The sequence below is a fragment of the Rhopilema esculentum genome, chromosome 16 (genome assembly GCF_057945365.1).
Source record: "Rhopilema esculentum isolate cy_ngs chromosome 16, ASM5794536v1, whole genome shotgun sequence".
NCBI lineage: Eukaryota > Metazoa > Cnidaria > Scyphozoa > Rhizostomeae > Rhizostomatidae > Rhopilema > Rhopilema esculentum.
In genome coordinates, this window is record NC_142830.1 from 14,859,441 (window position 1) to 14,887,019 (window position 27,579).

The 27,579-nt window shown below is 35.8% G+C and overlaps 2 protein-coding genes across 4 annotated transcripts in view; one reads left to right on the forward strand and one right to left on the reverse strand.

The window, feature by feature from the left end:
• The window catches only part of LOC148958380 (serine/threonine-protein kinase Nek10-like), a 32,263-nt gene extending 18,268 nt beyond the window's left edge, over positions 1-13,995 (forward strand). The window contains exons 26-40 of the mRNA XM_089113226.1: positions 117-162; positions 485-709; positions 2,797-2,875; positions 3,218-3,347; positions 4,886-4,956; positions 5,444-5,486; positions 5,874-5,980; positions 6,272-6,817; positions 7,109-7,167; positions 7,899-8,005; positions 9,330-9,440; positions 9,821-9,914; positions 10,346-10,392; positions 11,474-11,532; positions 12,458-13,995. Of these exons, the coding sequence (XP_088969352.1) occupies positions 117-162; positions 485-709; positions 2,797-2,875; positions 3,218-3,347; positions 4,886-4,956; positions 5,444-5,486; positions 5,874-5,980; positions 6,272-6,817; positions 7,109-7,167; positions 7,899-8,005; positions 9,330-9,440; positions 9,821-9,914; positions 10,346-10,392; positions 11,474-11,532; positions 12,458-12,503 (1,770 nt within the window). The 3' untranslated portion in view covers positions 12,504-13,995. The remainder of the gene's footprint in view (positions 1-116; positions 163-484; positions 710-2,796; positions 2,876-3,217; positions 3,348-4,885; positions 4,957-5,443; positions 5,487-5,873; positions 5,981-6,271; positions 6,818-7,108; positions 7,168-7,898; positions 8,006-9,329; positions 9,441-9,820; positions 9,915-10,345; positions 10,393-11,473; positions 11,533-12,457) is intronic.
• The window catches only part of LOC148958381 (RNA-binding motif, single-stranded-interacting protein 2-like), a 30,279-nt gene continuing 16,375 nt past the window's right edge, over positions 13,676-27,579 (reverse strand). For all 3 annotated transcript variants that reach the window (XM_089113230.1, XM_089113228.1, XM_089113229.1), the window contains exons 8-21: positions 27,330-27,392; positions 26,822-26,916; positions 25,251-25,312; positions 24,358-24,423; positions 24,226-24,248; positions 23,565-23,605; positions 23,182-23,242; positions 22,611-22,649; positions 22,421-22,474; positions 21,565-21,675; positions 18,541-18,636; positions 17,581-17,723; positions 17,202-17,232; positions 13,676-16,500 (exon numbers count right to left, since the gene is read on the reverse strand). In XM_089113230.1, the coding sequence (XP_088969356.1) occupies positions 17,226-17,232; positions 17,581-17,723; positions 18,541-18,636; positions 21,565-21,675; positions 22,421-22,474; positions 22,611-22,649; positions 23,182-23,242; positions 23,565-23,605; positions 24,226-24,248; positions 24,358-24,423; positions 25,251-25,312; positions 26,822-26,916; positions 27,330-27,392 (861 nt within the window). In that variant the 3' untranslated portion in view covers positions 13,676-16,500; positions 17,202-17,225. The remainder of the gene's footprint in view (positions 16,501-17,201; positions 17,233-17,580; positions 17,724-18,540; positions 18,637-21,564; positions 21,676-22,420; positions 22,475-22,610; positions 22,650-23,181; positions 23,243-23,564; positions 23,606-24,225; positions 24,249-24,357; positions 24,424-25,250; positions 25,313-26,821; positions 26,917-27,329; positions 27,393-27,579) is intronic.

Below are 27,579 nucleotides of genomic sequence, written 5' to 3' on the forward strand. Positions count from 1 at the left end.
ATATTTGAATTTTCACCTCGCCTGTTTGTATTGTTTGTTTTCCATACACAGTTTTTTTAGAAATTTTTGACTGTTAAATCGGTGCAGTGAAGTTTACATGTTTCTCTTTTGTCCAGCTAAGACATCCAAATGTTGTGAGATACTACAAAGCTTTCAAGGAAGGCAAGTTTACTGAATACATTTTTTTATTTTGAGCTTTTAGTATGGAATGTTGTGTTTTTTCCCACTGCGTGTTTTTACTTGATTAAGTTGAAATTTCGTCGGTATTCTGTGAATATCTGTGTCGGATGAATAAACTGTAATTGATGGCTTTCAATTCATAAAAATATTTTTAGCAGATTTTCAGGCTGAATGCGTTCTGGAAGAAAAAATTAAACTTTGTAAAATTTTGTAGAAAATTAGATATTTTTACAAGTATTTACTCAAGAAATATCTACAGTTGATGCTTAATTCAGCTACCTTATATCTTTTCATTTTCAAACAGATGACAAGTTGTACATAATTATGGAGTTGATCGACGGAGCTCCACTAGGGGAGCACTTCAATTCTTTGAAGGAAAAAGGAGAACGTTTCTCTGAAGATAGAATTTGGAATATATTCACTCAAATTGTTCTTGGTTTGCGCTACATCCACAAGGAAAAGCGTATCATTCACAGAGACCTTACTCCAAATAACATTATGCTTGGCGAAAGTGACAAAGTTACAATAAGTATGTCCTGTTTACTATCTATTACAAACATTGTAGCTTGAAGAACTATTTCCATAAGTCCTCGATTAAGCCCCATCTTAAAATAATCCCCCCATTCGAATTTGCCCCCACCCCAAATTTTTTGTGTGAAATAAGCCTCTAAAGTCGAATAAGCCCCCATAGGGGCTGATTACCGATTTCAAGAAAAACAATTTATGTCGTTATTTTTATCACTTATCAAAGTTATCACTCAACTCATTGATCAATTTTACAAAACAAAGCTGGTTTCACTATTTTCAATTTCTTGTCCAATTTTATATACTATCGGAGTAAAACTTGTTCGGAGGAATTTGCGTTTATACTGTGCCGCACAAATTTTGTCCACTTTGCCCTCCCGTTTATACTGTGCCGGATAACTGCAGTCACATGACCTAAATCATGCACAGAACGCCCAAAATGAAGTCTTCCCTGGGTAACAAAATAGTAACAAAATTCCCGCCAACGTAAAAAGACTTCATTCTCTCTTCTGAATCATCTGCTTCTCTTTTCATTCATTTCATTTCATTTCATTTCATTTCATTTCATTTCATTTCAAATGTTTAAGGAGGGTAGCCCTTCAGCAATGCTGATTAGACCAAATCCAAAGATATTGTCAATACGAGTTTGTTTTAATAGTTTGTTCTTGAAACAAAATGACACTGAACTAGCAACAAAAGTAGGGAAAGCTGATAAGGATGCCAATTTTACGTGGACTGGCAAGATACTGCACTTTTAACACGAGTATTCATCGACAACAAGGCAGCCAAAATTGCGAAAGGTCTTGATTGGGAGACAGTGAAAACTGAATTGGATGAAGTAGCCAATCGCTTGCGAGCAAGATACGATGTGGATAAAATTTACCTGGATAAAAGCGTTTACACTGTACCACATAGTTACCGCACTAATTTAATACACTTTCCTAGGTGAACTAATTTTGTTCGGGTAGCCACTCTCAAATTCGTGCGGATAACGCGGGTCTAGTGTAAACGCGACACCTATCTCAACTAATTTTGATGCGGATAAAACGAACTCCTTCTGTCTACACAATGGCGGCTTTTTCGTTTGTATGTAGATCGATTCCAAAACTGCAAGATGGAAGGACAATCGAACTCTGAAAATTATCTGAAGCATAACTTCATTATAGAGTTTCGCACAATCTGGGTTATCTAAAATGTGTTGACCGATGGCAGAATCACTTGTTTTAACAGTGCTTCTAGACCTACAAGATCGAAGAGGCTGTTCTCTTTGAGGGGCAGTTTTGTTTCTTACGTTGGAAGGAACAATCTTTGGGTTGTGCGTCCTACGTAGCCAGAATCACACTGGCGCGCAAATTTATAAACAACGGAACTTTTTTGATTGGTACATACACTATGGCTGGTAGGAACGCAGTCCTTTTGAATAGATGGAAGGGCTCTCCTAGTGCTGTATACAATACAAGGATTGACAGCAAAGAAACATTTTGTAAGGGCTCGCCTTTTTCTTTAGGAACGCGGCACTGATTGGTCAACTATATCGTTCATGTGCTTGCATTTTTCTGATTGGCCTATTTCAATCCACAACTGGGTATATATTTTTCATCGTGTTCTTTCGGACTCTTATTCTGACGTTTTATGCTCTGAGGAGTGTCAGACGAAAAAGCTTTTAGTTAATATGTTTTGAAATGTTTGCTTTTTTCAAAGCCATTTTCAATTTCTGTACCGCCAAAAAACTCTTCACAGACTCTTTCCAATTGTAATGTTGAGGTGGCTGTTTGAACATGAATAGCAAGGATGAGTTTTATTAAATGAACAAGAAATGTGACAAATGCTTTAACAATATTGTTTGTAATGTTTCTGAAATGGTTTCATGAAATGAACAACAGCCATTGTTCTTATCTTTTTATCATTTATTCCCAGTACACGCTTCTGTATATTTTCGCTATTCCTTTGGGGATTTTTTAAATACGTGCGACCCCGACAGCATAATGAAAAACACTGCCAATTGAAAGTTTGGTCTTTCATTTAAATTACCCCCCGGCTGGTGGGGTATTGTTTATTCTCAACTGTTATCGAAGTGTTTTAATTTTTCAGCTGATTTTGGATTGTCACGACAAAAACAGCCAGACACCAGCAAAATGACGTCCGTAGTTGGAACAATATTGTATTCCTGGTATGTTTTGGAATTTATCTTCCTGTTTCACGACACTTAGTTTACCGTACCCTTTACTGAATGATTTCATAGTGAGACCTCCAATCAAGAATCCAAAACGAGACCAGAGGTACTGCTATTTATAGAGAGCTGTCCGTTGCATTGATGCAATCCAAGGGGATGAAGTTCTGGGCATAGGGACAGCCCCGGGGTATCATTTTCTTTTGAAGCAGAAACATGTGATGTTAGATGTTGTTTTATCGATTACCAAAGCTCATACCAATTTACTTGATGCTTTTTTCTGTGCAAACTTACAATTGAAATAATCTGCTAGAAAATCAAGCATGATATTATCTGTTGCAGCCCAGAGATCATCCAGAACCATCCTTATGGTGAGAAGGCTGACATCTGGGCCGTGGGGTGTATTTTGTACCAAATGTCAACTCTCCAACCACCCTTTTTCTCCTCAAATATGCTCACATTGGCAACAAAGGTATTTATGGAATGCTTTCTATCTTTATTTGACCCTAGTTCAAATTTTAAATGCTATTTCCAGTAACAACATATTATTTGCCTTTTCTAGCATAACCATTGCAGCATGGGTCATGAATAGATTTTAATTTATGAGTTTTGGGTCTCGTACAATGGAGCCGGGAAGTGTAGGCAAGGGGACTGGGCAGTCGCCTCACTAATGTTTACAAATAGTATCCTCGTAGTTCGTCTAAATTTGACGAGAACTGACGCAATCATTGGGCGCCATGATTGTTATGTCTAATTAACCAGATATCTCAAGGCCATTCTATATTGAGAAGCTGGTCAAACGTTCCACTCACATTGCATCAAAAAGATGGAACTAATATGTTACTATAGATAAGAAATGATGCTAGTGTAATTTGGATGTCTTGAAGTTATTTTCTACCTTGTGCATTGAATCCCCCCTCCCCCCAAAAAGGTATTCCGGTGCCATTGGTCAAGTACCATTTAGTCTTGTGACAAAAATGGATTCCAGAGGTTGCACGCAACGGGCGTCCTATTTATGTATTGCAATCCAGGAATTCTGTAAAGGATACTTGCTGGCGATCGAAGAGCTGTGGTTAACCAAGTTTAGTCAAGAATTTTTTTAATGCTCAAATCGTGACTTACTGCTTAAAATGCTCCCCTTTCATTTAGATGAATAGCGCCGTAGCAAACATAGAATAGTTTATTTGCTAACTGTATTATCATAGGATATAGTTTGCCTGTCAAAAATGACAGAGGTCTTTCTTTTCAAAAAAGGTTTTTCTTAAAGGTTTAAAGGTTATGTAACTAAGCCATCACCAAAATGAAACAAAGTTCATTGTAAACCATTCTCCATTCAAACCATACGGAAGATTAATAACACTTAGTCGCATCTTTTGAATGCATTCCTGAAACATCGAGGATATTCATCAGCCTCGAGTTAAGTCTTTTGAAAAACTGTAGCAATTTCAAATTGTGATGTAACAATGAATAAATTTGAAATACATTCATGTCTGTCTTGGCTATAATCATAAAACCTTTGCAATCATTAGATAAGTTTGTATCACTTAAAATTTAAAAGTCTAACGAAATCAAACAAGACAAGTTGAGAGGAGCTTTTTAGCAAATGTCTCTGATATTGTAAACTTTTAATTTGATCTCGCTAATTGGTCAAGGATGTTAACCTTTTAGTTAAATAAATGATTGGGTTTTAAGAGGCCTTCATCTTTAGATTTAAAAGTCTTTAAGAAGCCAGTAGTGAAAATTATCTAAAAATTCTTCATAATCAAACTTCTCTAACATTTCCAATCTCGATTTGAAGTTTGGCATTTCACTGAATATTTGCCAACAGCCATTTTGGAAAGATCCTGTCTGTGAAATGAAATATAAATTTTGAAAAAAACTCAAAAACAAGGAAGCTCAGAATTGCTTGTTCGCTATATATGTGCTGTGTTGGAATCAGCGAAATAGGCCAACTGCTTCAGATTATCTTTTATGAATATTTTATTATTGCTAATTTGGTTTTATTTGCAGATTGTTAATGCTGAATATGACCCATTGCCGGATGATTTTTATTCAGAAAAGGTGGAGAAAACAATAAAAAGGTAACATAAAGTCTTACTTCAGCTTGGTTTAAAGAAAACAAATCTGTGCATGCTATCTAGCGAGAATAAAGACTTCTCTAACCTATGAAAATTTCTTCTCGTTTACCCAATTTTTCTCAGCAAGACATGTATTTTCAATGAACATAAAAACAAACGTAAATCTTTCGCGCTCGGATTTGCATTCATAAATCAAAACAGTTCTCATGACCACTTTTGTCTTGTTTTTCTTCTCTCCTTATTTGCCTCTTATTTCTGTATCTTTTGTATGGATTGGTCAAAACAAGGAACCAATCAAATGCGCAATTCACCTAACATTTCATTCGCATCCGGATATAAGTTTCTTCTTACCTTCTTCGGACATTGTCAAATCTTTATACTCTGAGAATTATCGGACGAAGGTACCCTAGTGTACTACTCTAGTGTACTATGTTTTCGGTTCTCCGTGCTATCCTCAATTGTTCACACTATGTGCCTCATTCTCTTGCAGCTGCTTAACTGCAGACCCAGAAAGAAGACCTGACATTACTGGGGTAAGAAATCTAGATTCTTTTACCTTAATTCAACCATAAATTTGCAAATGATCAAATCAACACTTGGCATTTTACCTTCCGCCTTACCTACACTCCAGTGACGACACATTTAATATCAGAAGCGCGTTGATTAAAAAGATTTTGACTGCTAAAGAATGGGTAGGTTTCAGCAAGCGAAAAAAATTTATAAATAAAGTTCTCTAAGTTTTTCTCTGCAATTTAATTTCAATTTGAAATTTAGATTATTTCAAATAGGGCAATTTTGAGTATGTCGAAACATTTTCCTACATATTGCCAAAATCCTTAGGGTTTCAAGATTTATATTATTCAAAGCTTTAAATTGCTTTAATTGTTCCCTAAATTTTTAAAGATATACGATTTATCCAGGTTGCGGGTATAATAAGTGACGTATTAATTGGCCTTGTTGACAAATTGAAGCTTCATACCACTACACTGGAGAAGAAGCTGGAAAAGGAAAGAAAACGAACACAACGGTACGGGCATTTCTTTGAAAAACATAAACTTTTAATTATTTGTTTTGGTTTTGAAATTGGTTTTTTATTTGATTTTTATGATGTATATTTTCAGTGTAATAACAATGTAACACATGATCACAGTTCACATGTAATGTTGGTTAAGAATTATTTAGACTTTCCGTGTCATGAGCAGTAACTTTGTGTATCGTTGTTTCCCATCAAATTTCCGTTTTTTTCAAGGGTGAAATTTTTGTAGTTTTTATTCTTCACTTACTTATTTGGAAATTAGAAGGCAATTTTCTGTTTTAGGCACTACTTTGAAGCGCATCGTAACATGCAGAACTTCCACCGGTTGTTCCTGGCACAGCAAGAAATGACAGACAAAATGTCGTCTTTATCTTCAAACAGTGGCGGCCCGGCTTCGCTGAATTCAAGCAAACAGGACAGCGACTTCGATAATGATGAACTGGATGAAAAATACTTTAAATTGTTTCCAGTCGAACCAAACTCGAAATCATCGGCAATAGATGCAAGGTTTGGGTCAGAAATTCTGGGAAGCAGCGAGACGGACCAGAGAAATCCCGAGGGGGAATGGGCTAAACCGGGGGGCGGAAAATTTGGGTCACTTCGTCGGAATTCTAGAGAACTGAGCCCGTTACCGATAAGGAAAAAGACGGGGGATATTTTGAATAAAGATGACTGTTTAGAGAAAGATGACGTTTTTGTGAAACCAAAGCCTCCTGGTGCTGGAAGAAAGGTAGCAAGGCGACTGTTGCCGCTTGATCACGGCCAGAGGCTGCAAGGAGACGACAAGAAGAATGCTGGTGCCGAGTCAGTGAAGCGAACACAGAGCTGGTAATGCCTAAACTCTATTACCGCGCGTACCGTATTTACTCGAGTGAGCGCCGCCGCCGTACGAGCGCCGCAGTTCTCATGCAAATCTCAAATTTTAAATGCGCAAGTTTTTTTTCCCTTCGGAAAGCTGTATGAAGTATCTTTATAACGTGTAAACAACCATTAGCGTATTGTATTTATTTTACGAGTTCTTAAGGCGATTATCGAAGTTTATAAATTGTTTACATTAACATACACACGCACACCTAAAGGTCGCCTTGATTTCAGTTTGTTTCATTTTATTCTTTGCAGCTCATCAATTGAATCGCATCAGAGATTGGGAGGCGCTGCAAACAGTTTGTGGAGACCAAGTTTGTCCATTTGATATTCTAAGCTCTGATTAACTGTGTTAAATGACCTTATCTTTGCTAGTAATCACAGGGATTTTTCGTATTTGCTTGCACTGGTATCATGGTGAAAATCAACCCAACAAGGTCAACTTGTAAACGGATATTTTGAATCCGCAAATTTTTCTAGGCTCGTGTCCATACGCATTCGAAGAATAGGCCCTTGCATCTTCGACTTTTTGAATTCGCTCTCTCGTCTAGAAGTTTTTAACTTACTAAAAATGGGAAAGATTTTTTTATGATGTGGACTCTCGTATTCGAATGAATTTAATCCGATGACGTAAAATTGAGTAGTATGCCTGACTACGCATGCTCTAAATGAAATATTCAGAAGATGTGAAACTACAGTGAAGTTGGGTGCGTTTGGATGGCCGAATTCGATTTGACAACCCAATGCATGGAGGCAAAATGATTTAAATCTGCAAAGACGTTTGCGAGTTCAAAAATTTCCGTATACTTGTGTGGATGGGGCCTAACTTAGTTTTGTGTATGTCGATTTCAAGTTCGACAAGCCCATATGCATGCATACTTTCATTTCCTTATGTAAGAGTTTTGGATACGTCATACTTTTGAGGAAGATGGAAGAGGTAACAAGTCTTATGGGAAGACACTGGGCTATGAAACCTTAATGAAAAAAAGCTTATAACTTGGTATCAAATTTGCTACGACTAGCTGATTGTTAATTTCTTTTGTAGATTCTGCCACTGCTACACTCAGCATTTCTCCACGGAAAGTTCGTCAAATAAACGACCCTATTTTACAGTTTTTAAATCAATTGCACAAAATCGTATACATCACACAGGTAACTTAATATTTCCATAGTTTTGCCATTATTTACGTATGTTAAAAAATTTTAAAAATATTGTTTAGTTCTGCTGTATCTTCTTTTGCTATATTCGAAGTTACAGTCTCAGTCTTCTCATTTCATAATGAGCTTCTATGAAATATCTTGCATAGAACTCTACATTGCCAACAAGCTCATCTAGTAAAGGCAGTCTGGCAAAAAGGGGTTTCCAGACACAGATCTCAAAATACATCAATCAGTTCTTCTTGAGCAGAGTTCAGCAATGTTGATTTTCTGATTCAATGCCGAATTTTGTATTGTTGATTTTCTCACGGACATCATCGGTTTTTATCTTGCATCTTATTAAAGTGGTTCAGATAACTGACCGGGAACAAAAGAAAGCCACATTAAAACACACTTAGTTTAAATCTTTTTTGGCTTTTTTTGTTCAACTGCTCGTAAACAATCCACTTGAAATAAAGGTAATTGTGGAAATACCAAAGATTACATTCATTTGAGCCTTGCAAATATTGCTGGTATTTTAGAAGTGCCACATGGATCTCTCTAAGATGACGTAGAATGCAGATATATATTCGATAGAATTGAAGATCTGTGCAGAGATTTTTTTGTACAAAAATCGTTCATTTGCGTCGTAAATCTTGCAACCTATTTATGCTTTATCACATAAAAGTGGAAATTGTTTAACTTCTTCTGTAAATAGTTTTTAATTCTGTATAGAAGTGATATCATTTTGTTCTTTATTTCGGTTATCTCTTTTTCATGGGAAAAATATGAAGGTTTTTTTTCAATATCTAACATACCGCTCACTGCAAATTGGTTGCCTGTGGGGACATATTCCTTTCCCACGCTTTTGATTAGATGTTATCTCAAGTAAACGCTTAAGTTTGAAATAAAAAAATTGTTTTCAAGCTCATGAGATAACGTGAGTTAACGGGAGTTTCATGAGATAATTGTTTTCACACGCGTTTCCATTTTGAGATAATTTCTGATCCATCTCAGAGCATAGGGATACCTTTAAACTCATAGTGAAATCCAAGCTTTAGAGGTGCTCTCTGTGACTTTGACTTTAACTTACCAGCTCAATGAAGAACCTTTTAATAACTCAACTTCAATTCTTTAGTGTTTATATTGCAGATATATTTGACCATTCTTTCTTTCAAGTTCGGTATTTCATTGTCACTGATATTTCACAGATAGTATAAAGTTGAATAACTAAAGCCAGTTTTTTGCCATCAGCCAGGCTTTTTCTTGCATTATCCTCTTGTACTCCTTTCTTTCTCCTTTTCTTCTTAAAGAAATCACGCTTATATTTTCATTTCAGCTTCCACCACCACTGACACCAAATCCGCAGAGAAGAGTTATAGAGCAATTTAAAAGGTCGCTTTTTTCGCCTCAGAGCAACTCGACCGACTTGAAAAATGAAATCAAGAAAGTGAGCCCTCTTTCCATCTTAGCGCTATTTTAATGCTATTATTTTTTTTATGAAAAATCCAGGCGCCAGTTTGTGCGCGTTTGTGCACTAGAGCAAAGACTAGTGTATCTGCTTCTTGAAATTGGGAGCCAAGGCTGGTAAATATGAATATACTACGTAAGAATTTAAGCCGAGGCTGGTAATTATGCTACCTGATAATTGAAGCCGAGGCTGGTATATATGCTACGTGAGAATTGAAGCCGAGGCTGGTATATATGCTACGTGTATTCAATTCTGTATTCAATTGTAACCGAGGCTTGTACACTTTGCTTTGTAATATCGTTGTAATTTCATAACTTTTTTTGGTATGATGCCATCCTTCTTTGATTTTATTTTCCTAGATTTTGGAAGGCTCTAAGGAGCTGCTGGATCTAGATCTTGTTCCTGGCTTGAAAGAAATAACGCGATCAGCATCTACACTGGATGCCTCCTCAGGTATGTATCAAGGTATATAGTGAACAATCTATCAAATGAGTATTTAAAAGAGATGTCAATTTTAAACTGGAAAAAAGGAGACTAGCCTTGGCATTATCGTTCTGATTGTAACCGTTTTCTATCAACAAAAATAGCAAAACATTTTCTTTTTTTAAAGTAGAAACTTACACGTTAATTTGACTTGGCCCTATCGTTTTTAGGTGTTGGATTTCGTAACTTCATTAGCAACAAAACAGACTTCTACTACTCAGGGCCTCAAACCATCTTTTACCTTGTATATTTTACCTTTTCAATTTCCAGTTCCTATTCAACATATCATCTTTCGGCGAGATGGTATAAACCTACTACCAGGAAACGATATTTATAAGCTCCATGTTTTTCTTTAATCTATTTTTGCTTTATCTCAGTTGATTTTCCTTTGCTTTTTCCAGATTCAGAGGTTTTTAACGAAGGTGGAATCTCTTATGAGCATTTACAAGTAAGGGAAACTCACTTTGTGTCTACCTTCGCCTCTACTTTATATTCACATCACATAATATTGCTGCTTTTATTGTGATATCAGATTTTGCTTCATCTAACTAAAAAGATTTCGTTTACAAGAGCCGGAAGCTTTCTTCAAGAACATTTCCTTTTACTCAGGTCAACCTCTTTTCAATTTTGTTGAGAAAGAAGCAGTTTGAAGCAAAATTTCTATATTAAACTTAGAAAATTATTATGCATATGGTTTTTTTATTCAAGCTAGAGTGAAACGCTTTACAGTGAGCTACGAGTAGGCAATGTTGCGTTTGTAATTTATAATGTTTGCTCAGATATTTTGGGAAACAGATGTAAATTCAATTCTTCTCCTGCAACTGTAGTATTCAATTCTGTAATGACGTGGCATCTTAAGTACTCTATTAAATATTTTTCTTATCTCTTTGAAATCGCAAAAATCTCTTCATTAAATTAATTAAATTACCAGTCTTTATCGATAAGAGTATTGCGTACGCTAGTCAGAACATTTTTGACATTTGAATCATTTTTTGATATTATACTTTTGTTTCAGAAATGAAAATATCATTATTCAACTTAATTTATATCAATTTTGACGTCTCTGAAAATTGTGTTAAAATATTTGTCCTAATTTGTTGTTCTTTGCTCTTTGAAACGTTTTAATTAGAAGATTAGAGTATCCTTTACTTCTTTATGGTTGAAATTACAAGAATCTTTTACACTTTACACCGTATTACGAGCGTGATGTTTGATATATTATGTCTAGCCTTTGGAATTGCACAAAATTAAAACGATCTTCGTTCGAAAATCAAGTAAAGACAATTGGACAATTGGGGCTTACCGAGGGGAGTGGGAAAAAGGTTTCTGATGGGATTAACGCTACCTAGATTTTTCCAAAATTTTGTAACTGTTTTAAGCCGTTTCTTTGACTTTTTGCTTTCTCCCTTGATCGTTACGTTGTTTTTCACGAAATCCTCAATTATTGTATTAACGAATCCCTGCGTTTGAAGATGTTAAATCAGGGAATATAGTTTCTTTATATTAACAAGTTCTTTATTTATTTCAAGTCGCTGATTGAAGGAGTACTTCTGGAGTCCGGATATTATGAGATACCACAGAATTCAAGGTAAGCATGCGCCCGTGAAATTCCAAGGCAACTTTTCTTTGGTCAGAAGATCGAGGCACCACAACTATAGCCTTTGATCGTTGCCTTTTCTAACTTTTTTATCGTTGCATTGGGGTTTGGCGCAGGCTGACAGTCTTGAAAAAACATGGTAGATACAAGATCTAAGTGCATTATGAATGGATTTAAATGATTTCACTTGAGTTGTTTTCACGAAGAGAAATCTGTTTTCCATAGCCACTTGTTTGTAAACCCAAGCGCAAACCCTGTGCGAAACAAACTGCATCAATATTTGTTGATAAATTACAATTGAATTAAAGTTCTAGGTGAATATCTACTATAGGGCATCATTTAGATAGGATTCCGATAATAATTTACAAAACATTAAGAATAGATTTCAAATATGCCAGTTGATGGCCATTCTACAATTTGGCTGTGTATCGTGTCTCGAGTTGCGTTTCGCTTTTCCCAAAGCGTGGCAAATGAGAAAAAAAGCTCTCTCTTCTTGTACACTCTTTTTTTTATAAGAACCAGTAAATTTGAGTTCAGGCTGATTGTTCTTAATATTTCCGAAAATCTGAGGCTGGATTGTTCTTAATTTGTTCTTAAATTAAGAGGGTATAAGCAGTGCGATTTCTAGCTTTTCGTTTTGGGGAGGTGTTCAGGCCTCTTTTGCCAACAAAGTGCGTAGAGACAAACTTAATTTGCCGCCATGTTTTAATATTCACCGAAAAAGCACCCACACATAGCTAAAAATCCTCGTTTCTGAGATAAAACGTTGCTCAAAATTTCATTTTACAGTAGCTCAGCCTCAGCTTGTTCTTAATTTGTTCTTAAATTTTGACCCATTTTGAGGCTCGTGTTCTTATAAAATTGTTCTTATAAAAGAAAAAGAGTGTATGTCATTTGAACTTTCTTTCTACTGCAGGTCGCTCCAGCAAGCTCCACTTGGCCCAATTGACATTGCCAGGTAACGGGCGTGGTATGAACCGCTCCATACCAGCCTCTGCTGCCATTCCAATGCACTTTCTTTCTACTGCAGGTCGCTCCAGCAAGCTCCACTTGGCCCAATTGACATTGCCAGGTAACGGGCGTGGTATGAACCGCTCCATACCAGCCTCTGCTGCCATTCCAATGCAAGCACTGCCGATTTAACGATGCCTCTCCAAGCACGCGGCCGAGCCTCTATAGAATCACAGCTACAGCATTTATGGAATTACTGGATGGCAGGCACTAGCTACAGCAGGGGGGGAATGTATTTTATCGGAAACATTTACCTCAATTCGCAAAATATTTCTTGAAGTAGAGTCAACAATGACATTTTTCATTTCTGATATATCCTTTGCTATCATACAAACGTGAAAAATATCTTAAAACTTGTTGCTTGTTGCTGTTAAAACTTGTCTGTTGGACCCTAAGACCTGTGATTACGACTGATAAACATACTTTTTCGCCTTGCATTGAGAAAGACCCCTTCAATTTTGCACGATGAAGATATTTAAGCTGCATTCTACTTTTTAGTTTTTTTATTGAAATTCTAAATCTGTAAGATATTTATTTCTGTAAGAAGTTACACATGAATTTAAGGCTTAAAAATTTGCTATGAATGTAATATCTGAAACTCTTAGAGACACCGTGATTGAAAATGCAATTTAAATTTTTCTTCGTGACAAATATTTGCTTTTCTATATTGATTTCTTCTGCCACGCCAAAAATTGCAGTTATTTGCGTCTATCGTCGTTTGAATTTGGGTGGTTCTTCTTCAGGTGAATTTTCAGATGCTTATTCTCAGCTCTGTTTAACTAAGCTAGAAACTAGAAATGTGATTATGTTTAAATTAAGTTATATTGTATTTATGAAAATTAATTGATGTAGGATTTATGGGCAAACAACCTTGATTGATTGTGGATACTGAAAAATATGATCAATTGCAAAATATGATAAAACGAGGTTGGACCCTTTAGACTCTTTTAGAAATAATCAGATGAAAAAATTTCCCTTGCTGGGATATTTCCGTAGGATGAAAGACCATTCACCTTGCCTACTGTTAGCAAACGATTGTTTAGTTCCTTAGTAAGCAGGCGAGTTTCCGTGGACAAACAACAGATGACTTTAAAGTGGAAAAGACAGAGAAACAAAACGACAATTTCCAAAAAACAATCTAATAATAATCTACTAAAATCGATAAAGCTATCGCTACTTAAAATACACAAAAATCAAAAGAAACAAACAAATGCACCGGACACAAATAAGCAAATTTCCTAAAACCTAGCTAAAGACTACTTCTATGAAACAAAAAAGGTAAATTGGCTGAAAACAGAAAACTCCTTTGAAATTGGCACCTATAGGCTATCTCCCTGTGATGAATTTGCATTTGCCATCTACAAATCTTATGAAATAATTTCAAAAAATCAAAGCAGTGTATGCTGCGTTGCTATATGGTACAAGGTGATTAAAATGAGACGTTAGAAAAATTATTCTGTAACCGGGAAAAAATTGCGCTGAATAATGTTATACTTTCTCAAGCAACTGAATAATAAATTAAGAACTTTTTTCCAGGAAAAGTTCTGGTTGATTAAACTATTTTCCAGACAAACAAATCTCAACGGAGAGTGGGGTGGGTTACCTAAAAGCCAAACGTTTCCTGGCAAAAACAATACAGGAAATCTAACAGAAGGTATTCGGATGGAACTCTCTTAGAAATGTTAAGGACAAGTTGCTCTGCTATAATTTCATGGGTTAGAAATAATGTTTCAGGCAGTAAATTATTTCTGGGCTGGTTACAACTTAAGCATAAAATGCAAATTCATTTAAAGATTTTGAAAAAAAATATCGAGAAAAGTAATAAGTTGTGGAGCATAACATTCTAAGCCCAACATGGGCAAAAACCTTTGTAGTTTAAGCCGTCTTCACTTTTAAAAGTTCATCCTCAACCAGGATACATTAAACGGGAAGGTACTATTCAAGTTATTGTTTCTAAATAGTATATTTGCAGTTGAAAAGCAACTTTTAAAATATCACCTTTTGACAAAGATTGAAGATAATTGGTGTGTTGGATGACCTCTTAATGTGAATTGGCTTTTGGTAGAAAACATCGAGCGCGCAGAACAATCTGCTCAAATTATAATTAACAGGCAAGAATTTTAAATACTATTGCTGTATATGTGTATCAGAGAAAAAGCAAGAAACTTTCATTCGGTGATATTTAGGAAACTGCTGTTTTTTAAAACCCAATCCATTGATAATATTTGGCAATCTGCATACGGCAAAACAATATTGTGGTGAAAGCTACTTGCTTTTTCCCCCTAGGAGCACCAAGTCCACCAGAAGAATGGATCTGCTTCTATACTGGAAAGATTTCTAGAACTGCTGGCTTGTAGAGCCGTTTTATGGATTGATTTTAGATACCCCAAATCCTCCCTAGAATGGTTGTAATATTTGTTTGAGAAAAACGATTCATCTTATGAAAGACTTGATGCCCAATTATATCCATGCTTTTATTTAAGGCACATGTGTGTTATTGTGATGGGCGGCGTTAGCTTACTATAAAAATATAAACCTGAGAAATGTTCATCAGTTTTGATAGCTGTGAGAAATTACGCCAGCGTTGTAAAGTGAGCAATGCTTGCAAAATCTGGTCTTTGAAACAGTTGTTTAACCGAAATCTTTAATTTGTAGCATGAAAGCAAATTTGAGCCACATCCAAAAACATACATGTGCTGTGTGAATATCCATTGAAAGGGCTGCATCATAAAAACGATTTTTTGTTAAAAATAAACTAACAAGTCGTGAGTCAGTTCCTTAAAAGAACTACCAAATTTTCCCATATACAACTGGTCTTGACAGATAAATAAACGCTGCAAATCTATATACTTCGTCACAAACAGTTGCAATTGCATTGGTTTTATAAATAGGCCGTCCAATTTATAGGCCATCCAACTTATAGGCCAAAACCACATACAGAAACAGTGCTTAGGGTTGATATTAACAGGAGAAATTATGGTTTAGTCAATGAAATCCACCGTTACATACTCTACCAGGTTTACTCATAGTAAGTAAATTCGGTATTCCATGCAATACTTAAACTTTGAGGACTTCACAGGATTTCAGGGCTATAAAACTATACAAGGAAAATGCATATAAGGACATGATTAACAAAAACCCTGACAGGACATTAGCAGAGAGAATGATAAATAACGTGGATTGGAAAAAACAAAAATGGAGGAAATCATATGATGATTTGTTACCAAATCTCACTGAACTTTGTGTTATTCAAAGATAAAGCTATACGTAAAAAGCTTTAGACAAGTAAAAATAAGTCTCCAATTTCTGAATAAAAGTCAACAGAAAAAATATTTTATAATCTAATCTAACGAAGTAGTCTTGGTTTTACCCTAAAAAGCTGCAAATTCTTATTAAAAGAAAAAGCTAAGCTAAAAACAAAAAAACATATCTATTTAAAAAATGTCAATAAACCAATGTCCAAGCTAAAACAGGTCATCTTAGTTAGAGAAACTATCGAAAAAACAAATTACCATTAAACTGACGAAATAATCAACTAATTTCTTTAGTCTGAAGAAATCAAGTAGGAATTCAGATGGAACATTTTACTGCTTTAAACGGCATTATTTCAACAACATTTTGCCGAACATAATAAAAACATTTGTCTACAATTCTAAGTACAATTTTCGACAATTACTTCAAATACTAACGTTTAAAATCAAATGAATTTATTCTCAAATCAACATGAAAAAATATTTCGAAGTTAAAATTTGACCGCTTTGTTAAACCGAATGGATTTTAAAAACATCTTGTCTGCTATCTACTTCCGAAAAGATAGTTTTCTTTGAAAATCCACTCAATAGATTTTTAGTTTTAAAAACATTTCTCTTTCACTAGATTTCCATACCCTTGTGATCATAGGAATCCATGCATTTAGCACAAAGAACAAAACATGAACTTCACCCATCACTGAAATTAAGAGAACAAATGTCACTATCAGGCTATCGTTTAAAGACAACATAACATGATAAGAAAGCCGATTTTCGACTCGAAAAGAGAGGTAGCAATTGGCTTCCATCAAATAATATAATTCAATACGTTTTAGGAATCAGGAGTTTCATAAAAAGTATGCCAAAAAGTGATTCGGAGTAGCATTTTGTTGCCGTCTCAACTGGATGATATGCTGACCCTAATCTGATCAAGAATTCTACAGCACACGACTATTTGCTAATTCCATACTTGAAACCTTCGAATTGCATTGTATTTTATCTGTTTCTATCTAGCATCCGAAGGTAGTTTTTAGGAAACTGAGAAGTTTATGCTTATCGAGCAGTGTCCTGGCCCTTCCTCTCGATGTGACCACACCTCGTCATTCCTGGAAATACAGAGAGCTGGCGACTCTTCTCACTCTGGTTGAACGTTTGGTGAGGCCAGGGCCCTTGGGTTTGTAGTCAGCGCCTCTAACAACTGAGTCATCTTCGCACTCAATTAGCGCACCCCCCCCCCCCTCCATTGAGTGTCCCGGGCACTCTTTGAAGATTGCAATAATCAAAATTACATTAATTGCAAAAAACCCTTTAAGACAACAAACAGTTCAATAAACTTCAGGCATAAGTCAATAAAGTTGCTTCATTAAAGTTCGTTTGAAAATAAGAAATGTAAAATCTTACCCTTTAAAAAACACATTCAAATTCTTATTTCCTGAAATGAGAATTGAGAGTCTCAAGACACTGTATGCGGCAAGGCAGGTAGGGCCTAACTGATATCAAACAGAGACATAGTTATATTATTTTATTCAAAAAGCTTGTTTAGAAAAACTTAGTCAACGTCTAAGACTCTGATAGAAGGAATAGATCAAAATTTTCAATGACAAGGGAAAGCCAAGCAAAATTTTCAAAGTAAAAAGTAAAAATCATTAGGAGATTTCTGCGTCAAAGCGATAGCATATTGCTGTCCAACCCTTATTATTAAATATCAAATACTTCCATGCTGATATTACAAATAAGTCTGAGAGACAAGTCGCTTTGATAGAATGAATTGAATTGCTACCTTGCATACGCTGCATAGACCACGCGATGTTGGTCATCGACGATAGCCTCGCCTGGATGCTGTAATTGTTGAGATGACCCTGCGTGCATACGAGACAAGGAGGCATCATGGGACTCAGGACTGCCTACTATGAAATGAGACTCCTGAAAGAAAAGCGTTGTATTATAAACACTTGGTTAACCGGGGGAATACTTTTAAACATACTATGGCAATAAACACTGCTTTAATTGAGTATAAAATAGACTCAAAAAATGAATTTCGTTACAGTGTAAACAATGTCTCAAAGTTTTAGTGTCAAGTCAAGAAGAAAGCGAGATCAGAGGGGAAAAAGCGACAAAAATCGGTGGAAAAAATTTGAATGTTTGAGTTGGAGAGATAATTTTTGAACATTGATTAATTTTTCACAAAATTTCGGTTGTCAGTGCAAACAGATTAAACTTGGGAGTCCAATGTGAATTCGGGAGTCCCAGTGCAAAAGGAAAGTTCACCACAATACGACAACAAAGAGGAAAGCTGATTGCAACTCGGAGAAGAGTAGTGGCAAAACTGCTTTGAAATCTGCAACAATTTTTGAGCCTCGATAGTCCTAGAAGTTTTCAATATAGAGCTTAAGCATTTTCTCAAATTATCTTTAATAGACACCGTTGCATTTGAACGCAAATGGTTTTTTGCATGGATTGGGAAATTTCGCCCAGAACTCACATGAAGTCGGGCAAATATTTTTGAAAACCAGATCTGTTTTCAATCAGCATTTTAGAAAGCAAATAATGAAGTTCGAAATCTGCGAGAATTCATCATATTTAAACAAAAATCACACTTCTGGCGAATGTCGAGTCTGTTTATATTCCTTAATTTATTCTTAAACTTTAGCAGTTTAGAGCTGCATTTTTTAAAAACTTCATTCTTATATAAAGCTATGTATCAGCATTAGAATCAGAAGAATGAAAAAAAACTGTTTACCTCGACTTGTCCATGATGCGAAGGAGCCTGTGGTTGGGAGACATGCCACGAACTCTGAGGAGCGTACCCCGCGACGGTTGGAACCGCAGTCAAGTACTACAAAAGAAGGTATGCTTCGTCAGGATATGTATTTGCAGTCAGCAATCATGAAGAAAGTTGGATGAGTAGTATTGGGGGGAGAGACCGGGGGAGAGGGATTGGGGGTAGTCTAACGGGTTAGCATGAAAGAATGGGAATCAAAATTCGGCGAACCAGTTTCCATGGTCAATTCATCACACATGCAAATATGTCATATGACACAGGTATGTGATTTCTCTGTGACTGTAAGGATCAGGTGACTTGAGATAAGCTCAAAAGAATCTTAGAAATACGTCTAAACACATAGATTAGATTAATCATACACTCTTTAAAGCAATCAAACAGTCGAATTCCTGAATTTCATTTGATATGGTCTTTGGTCATGTTAGATAGCAGAGGGTCGGGTAGAATGGGACCCTGAGGAGCAGCAGCCTTGATGCAAGCAGTAATTGCTTTTCAAAAGGTTGATCATGCAGAATACTTGTGTATGTAAGCATAGATTGGTTGCTTTTATCGATCTTAAGGTTCTTTATATGCAGGAAAGCAATCAATTGAAACGAAATTGCTTGACAGCATTTAGTAGTTAGATGGAATTTGTTAATCAACTGTCGTTACTTCATCGCGAAATCTTGCAAAAATGGACATTCAGTATTTGAAAAATGTAATACATGCTGAACATGGTTCTAATTCGGAACATAATCCCAGGGATCTTCGTTCCATTGCTTTGCTGAATCTCCTTAATGACAATGAAATCTACTCCAGCTATTCGTGTTATTTCATATAGGGCCACATGATGGCGCGTTTATCTAATATCCGAAATGGAATTAGATAACTAAAAATTATTGAAAGCAACGTATGACAATTGCGGTCTGGATCAGGAAAGACAAAGCCAGCCAATGAAATGTGCGAGAGCCAGTCTAGATTACGAAAGTATTTTTCTTTATCGAAATATACTTCGCAGCTTCAGGAGGCGACAATTTTGATCGTCTTGGAGGAAAAATTGGCTAGTATAGATAAAAAAAGGGGCAAGAATGGGGTTTCTCAAGACCGGTTTCGCCCTCATGGTACAAGTTCGGCGAAAGCAACTCAATGAATCAGCGAATGGGTGAACGTGGCCAGTCGCTCAGTTGAAAACTAAATTGAGCTACTAGACGAACGTTCATGTAGCGAAGAAGGAAGTAGAGCGCATGCTTATAAATGCGTTTGCTCAGTCGCGCGACAAGAGGGAATCAAGTGGAAATCCGGCTTGACAACGAGATTCTACAAGGCGCAGTCCAGGGTTGACTCTATGGATAAACATAACTATTGATGAAGGATGTACAGAACGGCTAAAAGAAAAATATAAAATGAAATTGCACGCATTTGGGAGGCTTTTTTGGAGCTGTCGTTAAATGTTATTACCGATCTTCTTAGCCAAGAAAAAATACTATTTAAGCAGAAAACAATAACTTGGCGATATGATTAAAAATTGACCGACAATGGGGCCCGTACCCCCTCATACTTCAGTGGTGGACTTTAGCACCCCTACCGCATCTGACCTAACTTATGTCCATCCCTAAAAATTCGGATATCTTGGAAAGCATATTACAAAAACCAATACGCTTTAAGGTAGTTAGCAGATCTGAAATGCTTTTTGGGCCTTATTCTGCGACAAAAATAGAGTTAGCAAGTGTGACGTCACAAAAACTATTTTTAGAATTTTCGAATTTTGACCACATAACATGAAAGAACACTATAAAATACTCCCATATATGCAATATCCGTTAAATTTGTCAAAAATTGGGTGAGCTATGGACAATAGAAGATTTTAAATTCGCCTCTAACATTTTAAATTTTAAAACGGATTACTGCTAGTATGGCTCGAGACCAAATTACAGAGGTTTGATGGGGCCAGACCTTGTGCTCATCTGGTCATGTCTCAGCCAATTCGTAATACCTTTAACTGATTTTGCAGATTTAGAGGTATTTCATAATGCTCTTTCAGGTTATGAGGAAAAAATTCAAAAATTCTAAAAATAGATTTTTGTGACGTCATCACTTGACAACTCTATACACCAATTCGACTTACGGCCTCCTTTTGAAAATTTATCCTAATCTAATTATACGACTTTTTAAAGCTCAAATTTGGTTTTATCACCACAATTTTAGGCCGGATACAATTTTTCATATTGTTTGTGCTTGTATTTTAGATTTTACGGAGAAATGAAGTTTGAAAACTTGTAAGGGATTTGACCGCAAAAAATCATTCGGGGGGAAACTTTACCCCCCTAGTCGCCAATCACGGTCAAATCCCTTATAAAATTTTTATCTTTTTGTCGTCATAAAATGAATATCGTGAGCAATACCATAATGAAAACTTTGAAGTATACTAAAATCATTGCTCGCAATCCGAATCTGAGGTCAAAAATTTTGTACAAAATAATTTGAAAATTTTTTCAAAATGAGGCCGTAAGTCGAATTGGTCTATTGGCTATGAATCTTCGTGACCGGATAAACCCTTTTTAATTATTAGTCTTTTTAAGGCCTTTGTGTATTTGACATAATTGCACAACCCTTTGGTCGCATCAATTCAAATTATGACAATATCAGGGTGCAGGTTTTTATAGAGCAACACTTTCTTCAATTTCCACCACGAGACACTCGTTTTTTACAGCCTAATTACCAATTGTACCTTCACAACACGACCAACAATACATTCAAGTGCTAGTCGACCGTCCGGCAAACATTTTTCATTTCAATTCATTAACAGTCAACCAACTTGACAGCAAAATCGAACAAAAAATCATTGATTCAAGTTCAGATTCTTCTAGGTTCAATTAATTAAAAGGAAGCAAAACATTTAGAAACAATGAACTGTCTTATGCACCGTTATCCCGTATATCAAGTTGAGTGGCATGCGACTGCATTAGATACCAGAAAACGAAAAGCAAACAGAAAAACACTCACCCCTCCGCTAGGTAGTTGCATCTGGGCCATCTGGCTGGTTAAATGAGGCATTACATTTTGTTGGAAATGAGTTATGGCCGGAGGATCAACAGAAGTTGGGCTCATTGGTACCTGAAAGATGGGATGTAAACAAATACTTTAAGCAACAATAAATGCAGGAATCTTTAACAAAGTTCCAGTTGCTTGTGTCATACAAATGCCGCTCTACTGAATAGGTTATGGGACACTTGTTTGGTTTCTGAATCAGCTTGAATTTTAGGAATCAGTTTTACTGTTCGCCATTTGATAAAGCAACGAATTTCTTTATGAGCTAAATACAAAATAATTTACTTTAATTTGGTAAGTCTAGGACATAAAGTTTACCAAATTAAGATGCGCTTGCACTTTTTACCGCTCTAAGAAAAAGACTCTTAGCAAATGGCTTTGAGCAAATTTCTTTTAGCAAATGGCCCTTAGCAAATGGCTCTTATACAATGACGTAAAAGGGAATAAACGCGATAAAAATGATTGGATAAATACGAATGAATGAATCAAGTAAAATCAATTAATTGCCCGTTGGTTATCTGAGCTGAGCAAATTGCTAGCTACGGACCTAATCTAGAGTGATGTTATGATCAAGCCAGTTTACTTGGCCCTCTTCAAAACCAATAAATCTCAAGAGATTATTAATAGTCTTTTGAGATACTTCATGTCTCCCATGGGATTAATGTAATTCAAAAGCTAAGTGCTTGGATATAACTTGTGTTTGTAATCAAGGTCTGTTTGGAGGCCTGTTTGGCTAAAGGATCAGTTTTAAAGTCGGGAAGCATCAACTTCAGCAAACAATCAAAAGACAAAATAAAAGAGGACAACTCACGGCAACAGCATAAGGCTGCGATTGGACCCAGCCAACACCGCCTGTCACTGGTTGCTAAAAACAAACAGGGGAAATGCATGAAATAAACGCAATCGGCATTGTGTAAATGAGGGAGATGTCAAAACATTAAACAAGGCCATGATTAATACAACTCGCAAATGAAATTTAAAAACCATCATATTATAATTACCTGATAATGGCTTCCACTTGATCCTTGAGTATATGAAATCTAAAAGGCAAAATGGGAAGAATTAAGACATTATAAATAATTGCTGTGTTTATTTGTATTTAGTTGGAAAAGGCACGCCCGGAATGTGGAAGTTCACGTCGGGAGAAGCCAATGGGAGAAGCTCACACATGGTTGCTGTGAATAGCTTAAACCGGGGTTAGGATATTAATTCGAATTCAGAAGTTTAGTACTGCCGACATTTTGTATTAAGGGTGTGTGTATGATACTATGTAATGAAAATGTTCCATGTGAAACATTTTTCAACCTAGCAAGGCATTACAAAAAGATGGGGGATTGATTTTCATGTAGTTTTTTAGTTAAAGAGTTTTAGAACTTGTCCAGAAAATTCCAAATAGGTCGTTTTCTCATTTAAACTTGACGAATGTGCTTGAAAACATTTAAATTCTAAGTTAGAAAAAGACTACTTTTTAAGAAATCACAGTCTATAGGGAAAATTTTTAAAGTCAAATGGCAAGGTCTGAAAAGTTAGGAAAATCCATAAAATATTCGGCATAATGGAGAAGTCACATACCATTCCTTGGCCTGGCATCACAGCAGTCACTCTCGTATTCCCAGGGGTACTGATTGGACTTCTGTGAACAAAATCAATCAACTGCTTAGTTTTAAACGTGAAAGAGATTTGGTTTACCGAAATCTACGTAAAATTCTAACGGTTGTCGTTATTTTCAGGCATTGAAAAGTGATACCTATCAAAAAAATGACAATTTAGATTGGTGTAGGCTGTTTCATATCATATTTTCAAGGTATTGTACCAAGGGAAGGTTAATACCTAAAAGTATTCCTTTGAGATTCGTGGAACCGGAATATGCAAGGCTTGCAAGGCATTGAATGTTATTAGGCTGGCATTCTTAAGCAAGGATAATGCATCTGCGAGTATACTGAAAAGTTACTTACGTAGAATGTGTCACATCATAAGTAGTCAAGTAGCCACCGGCCTAAGAAAAGGGAAAGGCAAGATTAGCAAAGGGCAAACACACAAAATCATTGCAGACTAATTTCCAGTACAAGCAGAAGCTTTATACGGCAAAGAAACAGCAAGAGACAGGCAAACCATCATACGATATTCCGTTTTCTGTCGATAAACATTGGATATTTAGAATAAAATACTTTCTTAAATTAAGAAAACTGGCTAAACTCACAGCACTTTTACACAAGATCGATAATTGTTGGTCCAGTCAGGTTTTATGTCAATTACTTATACGCTAATCTCAATAAAATTTCAGATGTTAAGTGAAATTTATAAATTTGATTGGTTCAACTTTAAGAATGAAAAGCGTATTTAAAATTGAAACTCCGTAAAGCAGAGCGGACAAAACAGTATCGAAAAAAATCATCTGAAATATATTTATATGCCTTGTTATAAATAAAACAAATAAAAAATATATGTGATAACCGGGATATTCATTAAAGTTAGGGCTTAAATTTTAAAGCAATGAATTCCGAAACTAACATTAAATAAATGAAAAGTGCATGAGAATAAAAAAAATATTTGAATGTTTAAAAAAATGGTGGTTATAATGCTTTAACAAAAATTAATGTTTTTCCACAAACTTACCTCATTATCCCGCCAGACTTTCTCTACAAAAGATGAATTAAAACTATGTTACAAATGAGAAATACCAAAAAGAAATTTTCGATACCAAAACAATCGGGAATAATACGAAAAGAAATTTAGTTCATTAAATACCTTGATGTTGCGGCCTTTTCTTTGGACCACCATCTGCAAATTTTACCAACAATGGTTCTGTGCTTCCTAACAAATTGATAATCAAAGAGAATTAGCTTCCATTTACAAAAATATGAACCGAATAAAAAAATTGGTCAATTTATGACAACAGGATAACTATCATTTCATTAAAAAAACAGCCTCGTGTGCAAGAATTTTGATGAAATTTGTCAAAATGAAAAACAAAAGGTTGACATGCTTAAGGAAGCGTATCCGAAAGCTTCTTGTTTTCACTTTATCAGGCTTCACTCTGTATATTGTTTTTCTCACACTGACTCTGTTTATTGTTTATCTCACAGATCTATCTGCACCCATCTGCAGATTTATAACTCTCTTATTCTCTGCAAATCTGAAGTTTAGGATCTTAATCTAAAATTATTTACATTTAGATTTCCAAATAACTAAAATCCCATTATTGGTGTAGACTTCGCAAATCAAAATAACTTGCAGTGAAACTACATTCGCAAAGAGTTGAATTACCAAAAATAAAAATAAAATTAAATGATTTAAACGCACATAACACTTCGGCACGGCTAAAAGGCATTGACAAACTGTCTTAGCTCATCAAGTTCACAATTACAAACAAGGTTACTTGCATCCGCTTAAAAAAACATTGAAAGTATCCTTTTCGGAAATAATTAATTCATTATTCACTAAAGGTATTCTCTTCGAGAAAACAATGAATATTGATGTAATTCTGTGCTCTTGGACCATAGACTTCGCCGTCTTTTCTCTAATTCCTAGTGGGAGCGAAGTATTATATTCTTTCGATAGTGTATCTAAGATCACTCCAGATTAATCATGTAAAATGCAACACACGCAAATATTCGAACATCTTTAAGAAAAGACCCTACCTTGCAAACTCTGTCCGCATAATTTAGCGATTATGTTTTCGCAAATTTCTTGGCTTTCCATCCTGTAGATAAAAGGAAAATAGAATTAATGTTTGCGAATTTTGTCAGGACGACGAGTTCGCAACAACAAAGCATTTTTACTTTTATAGTTAATTAAAAAATTATATTCATGTACCGCAAATCCTCGAATAAACCGCCCAAACGCCCGAATAAGCCACCCCCTCTCGAATAAGCCCCCACCTAAAAAGTCATTTTTGCAAATAAGCCCCCCCCTCGAATAAGCCCCCATGGGCGCTTATTCGAGGTAAGCATAATTGCAGAATAATATCTTATTTCAAGAAAGCCCCCACAGGACAATAGCTTTACAGTATTACTTCCTTCGACTGGAGACCAAAAAGCAAATAAGCGACTTTTGTGATGATAAAAAATTACAATATTTGTTAGATCTTCACGTAGGACTTTATAACTCTTTTAATGATATCAGTTGCTGTAACTAGAAGCTCAAAATGCTCATGTTTATGTTTTGTCCATTCAATTGGTCAACAAGAATTTCCGTAATTTTCTTGCTCTTTGCCATGGCTCTTGCACTTTGAAATAAGCCCCTTCGATTAGGCCCCCCTTCGAATTAGCCCCCACTCAAAAATTCATTTTTGCAAATAGCCCCCCCCCCCGGATTTATGATATCTATTAAACTTATTCGCCATTTTTGTAAGGCGCATAAGGCCCAGAAAGTGTACTCGAGGCTGGCCACCCAGGTGATTCTCTTTTTGTAATTACATAAGAACATAGCGTGATTGGATAGAACATTCGGAAAGCAACCACAAGATAACGAGCTAGACAGTGGCAATAATTTGATACAGACCAGCCAATTAAAATAGCTCCTGATCACTAGGGTTCCCACAGAAACGATACTTTAGTTGCTAGCTAACAAGTGACGTGTGACATTGCAAGGAAACCTTATGTCAACTTAAATAATTGGCAAATTTTAAAATAAAAGGTAAACTTTGTAATGTTTATAATCGCAGTTGTCATAAAAATTCAGAAAATGACAATAAAGCTGTCCCGCAAACACGGCTGGGTGTGACATCATGTGACAAGTTTTAATAGTTTCAATTGATTGTTCATATACAATCTTTAATTAAAATCCAAACTGAATCCTAAATGCGTCCAGGTAGTTAAATAGTACTAAAATAAAGCCACATTATCCACCTTTTATGGTTTAGACTTCAAAAAGCAAAAGCCCTGCAAAGTACTTTCACAGCCCTGCAAAGTAAGTTATTTTTAGCTTAAGAGTCTCAGCCTTACTTACACCGATACTTTAAGTCAGGGGTCTGGAAGTCAGGCTAATAGCTTAACCAACTGGAAAATAACCAGCAGAAAACTAGTTAATCGAAAGAGCGTGGACTGTAGCACATGAAACGTAGGGGTTAGCGATGCGGAGTCAAGGGAGGTACGCCCATTTTCTAAAAAGGCGCACATTGTTTTACTGGGTACAAGAGCACTTGGCTCCAGTTTCAGCCTGGCGTTACTTTCTTTACCAGTCTTTATCACGGAAATCTTTATCTACTCACCTAGCAAACCCAACACCTTTACTGTAACCATTTCCGTCTTTCAATATCCTGGTCGATATTACACGGCCATACATCGATAGCATTTGCTGTAATTGCTACACAGAAAAATTATATGATTTAGTCCCAACTTAGTTATTCAAACCTGATCGTTAAAAACCATCGAATGAAAGGTTTAGGAAGGGGAAATGGCGCCGAGGCGCACTGTGAAATTTCTTTCAAATTTTCTTCGTATACAATTAAACATAAATAGCTGTTTCATAAGGTTTGTATACGCTTGGTACGCTGGTTATTATTTCCAAAGCTTGTTTATCATTGCATGGACCACTAACGCTTACAAAACCTAGGTTTGCTAGATCAGCCAATAAAGGCAACGAGTTTGTGGTATTTTGTGCCCCTGTGTAATTTTAACATTGAAAATAATATATTCGTTGATGCAAGTTTACGATACAAATGTTATGACATTTCTTCATGTTAAATAAATGAGAAAAAAGTATTGAATTCAACTTACACTTTCATCAATATTCTTTGGTAAATTTGAGAGATATAAATTTGTAGGGTCCTGCTCTTGTTGCTAAAAAATGAGTTCAAACAGATTTCACATTTGCATTGTTCGTATTTTTTCTCTAAGACGATATCATAAACGCAAATCTTACAAATGTTTCGTCAAGAAAGCAAGATAGATTTACTATCCTCAGATTGAATCGAATAACTACGATCAGATTTACTATCATCAAAATGAAATAAAAAACAGGGGAAAA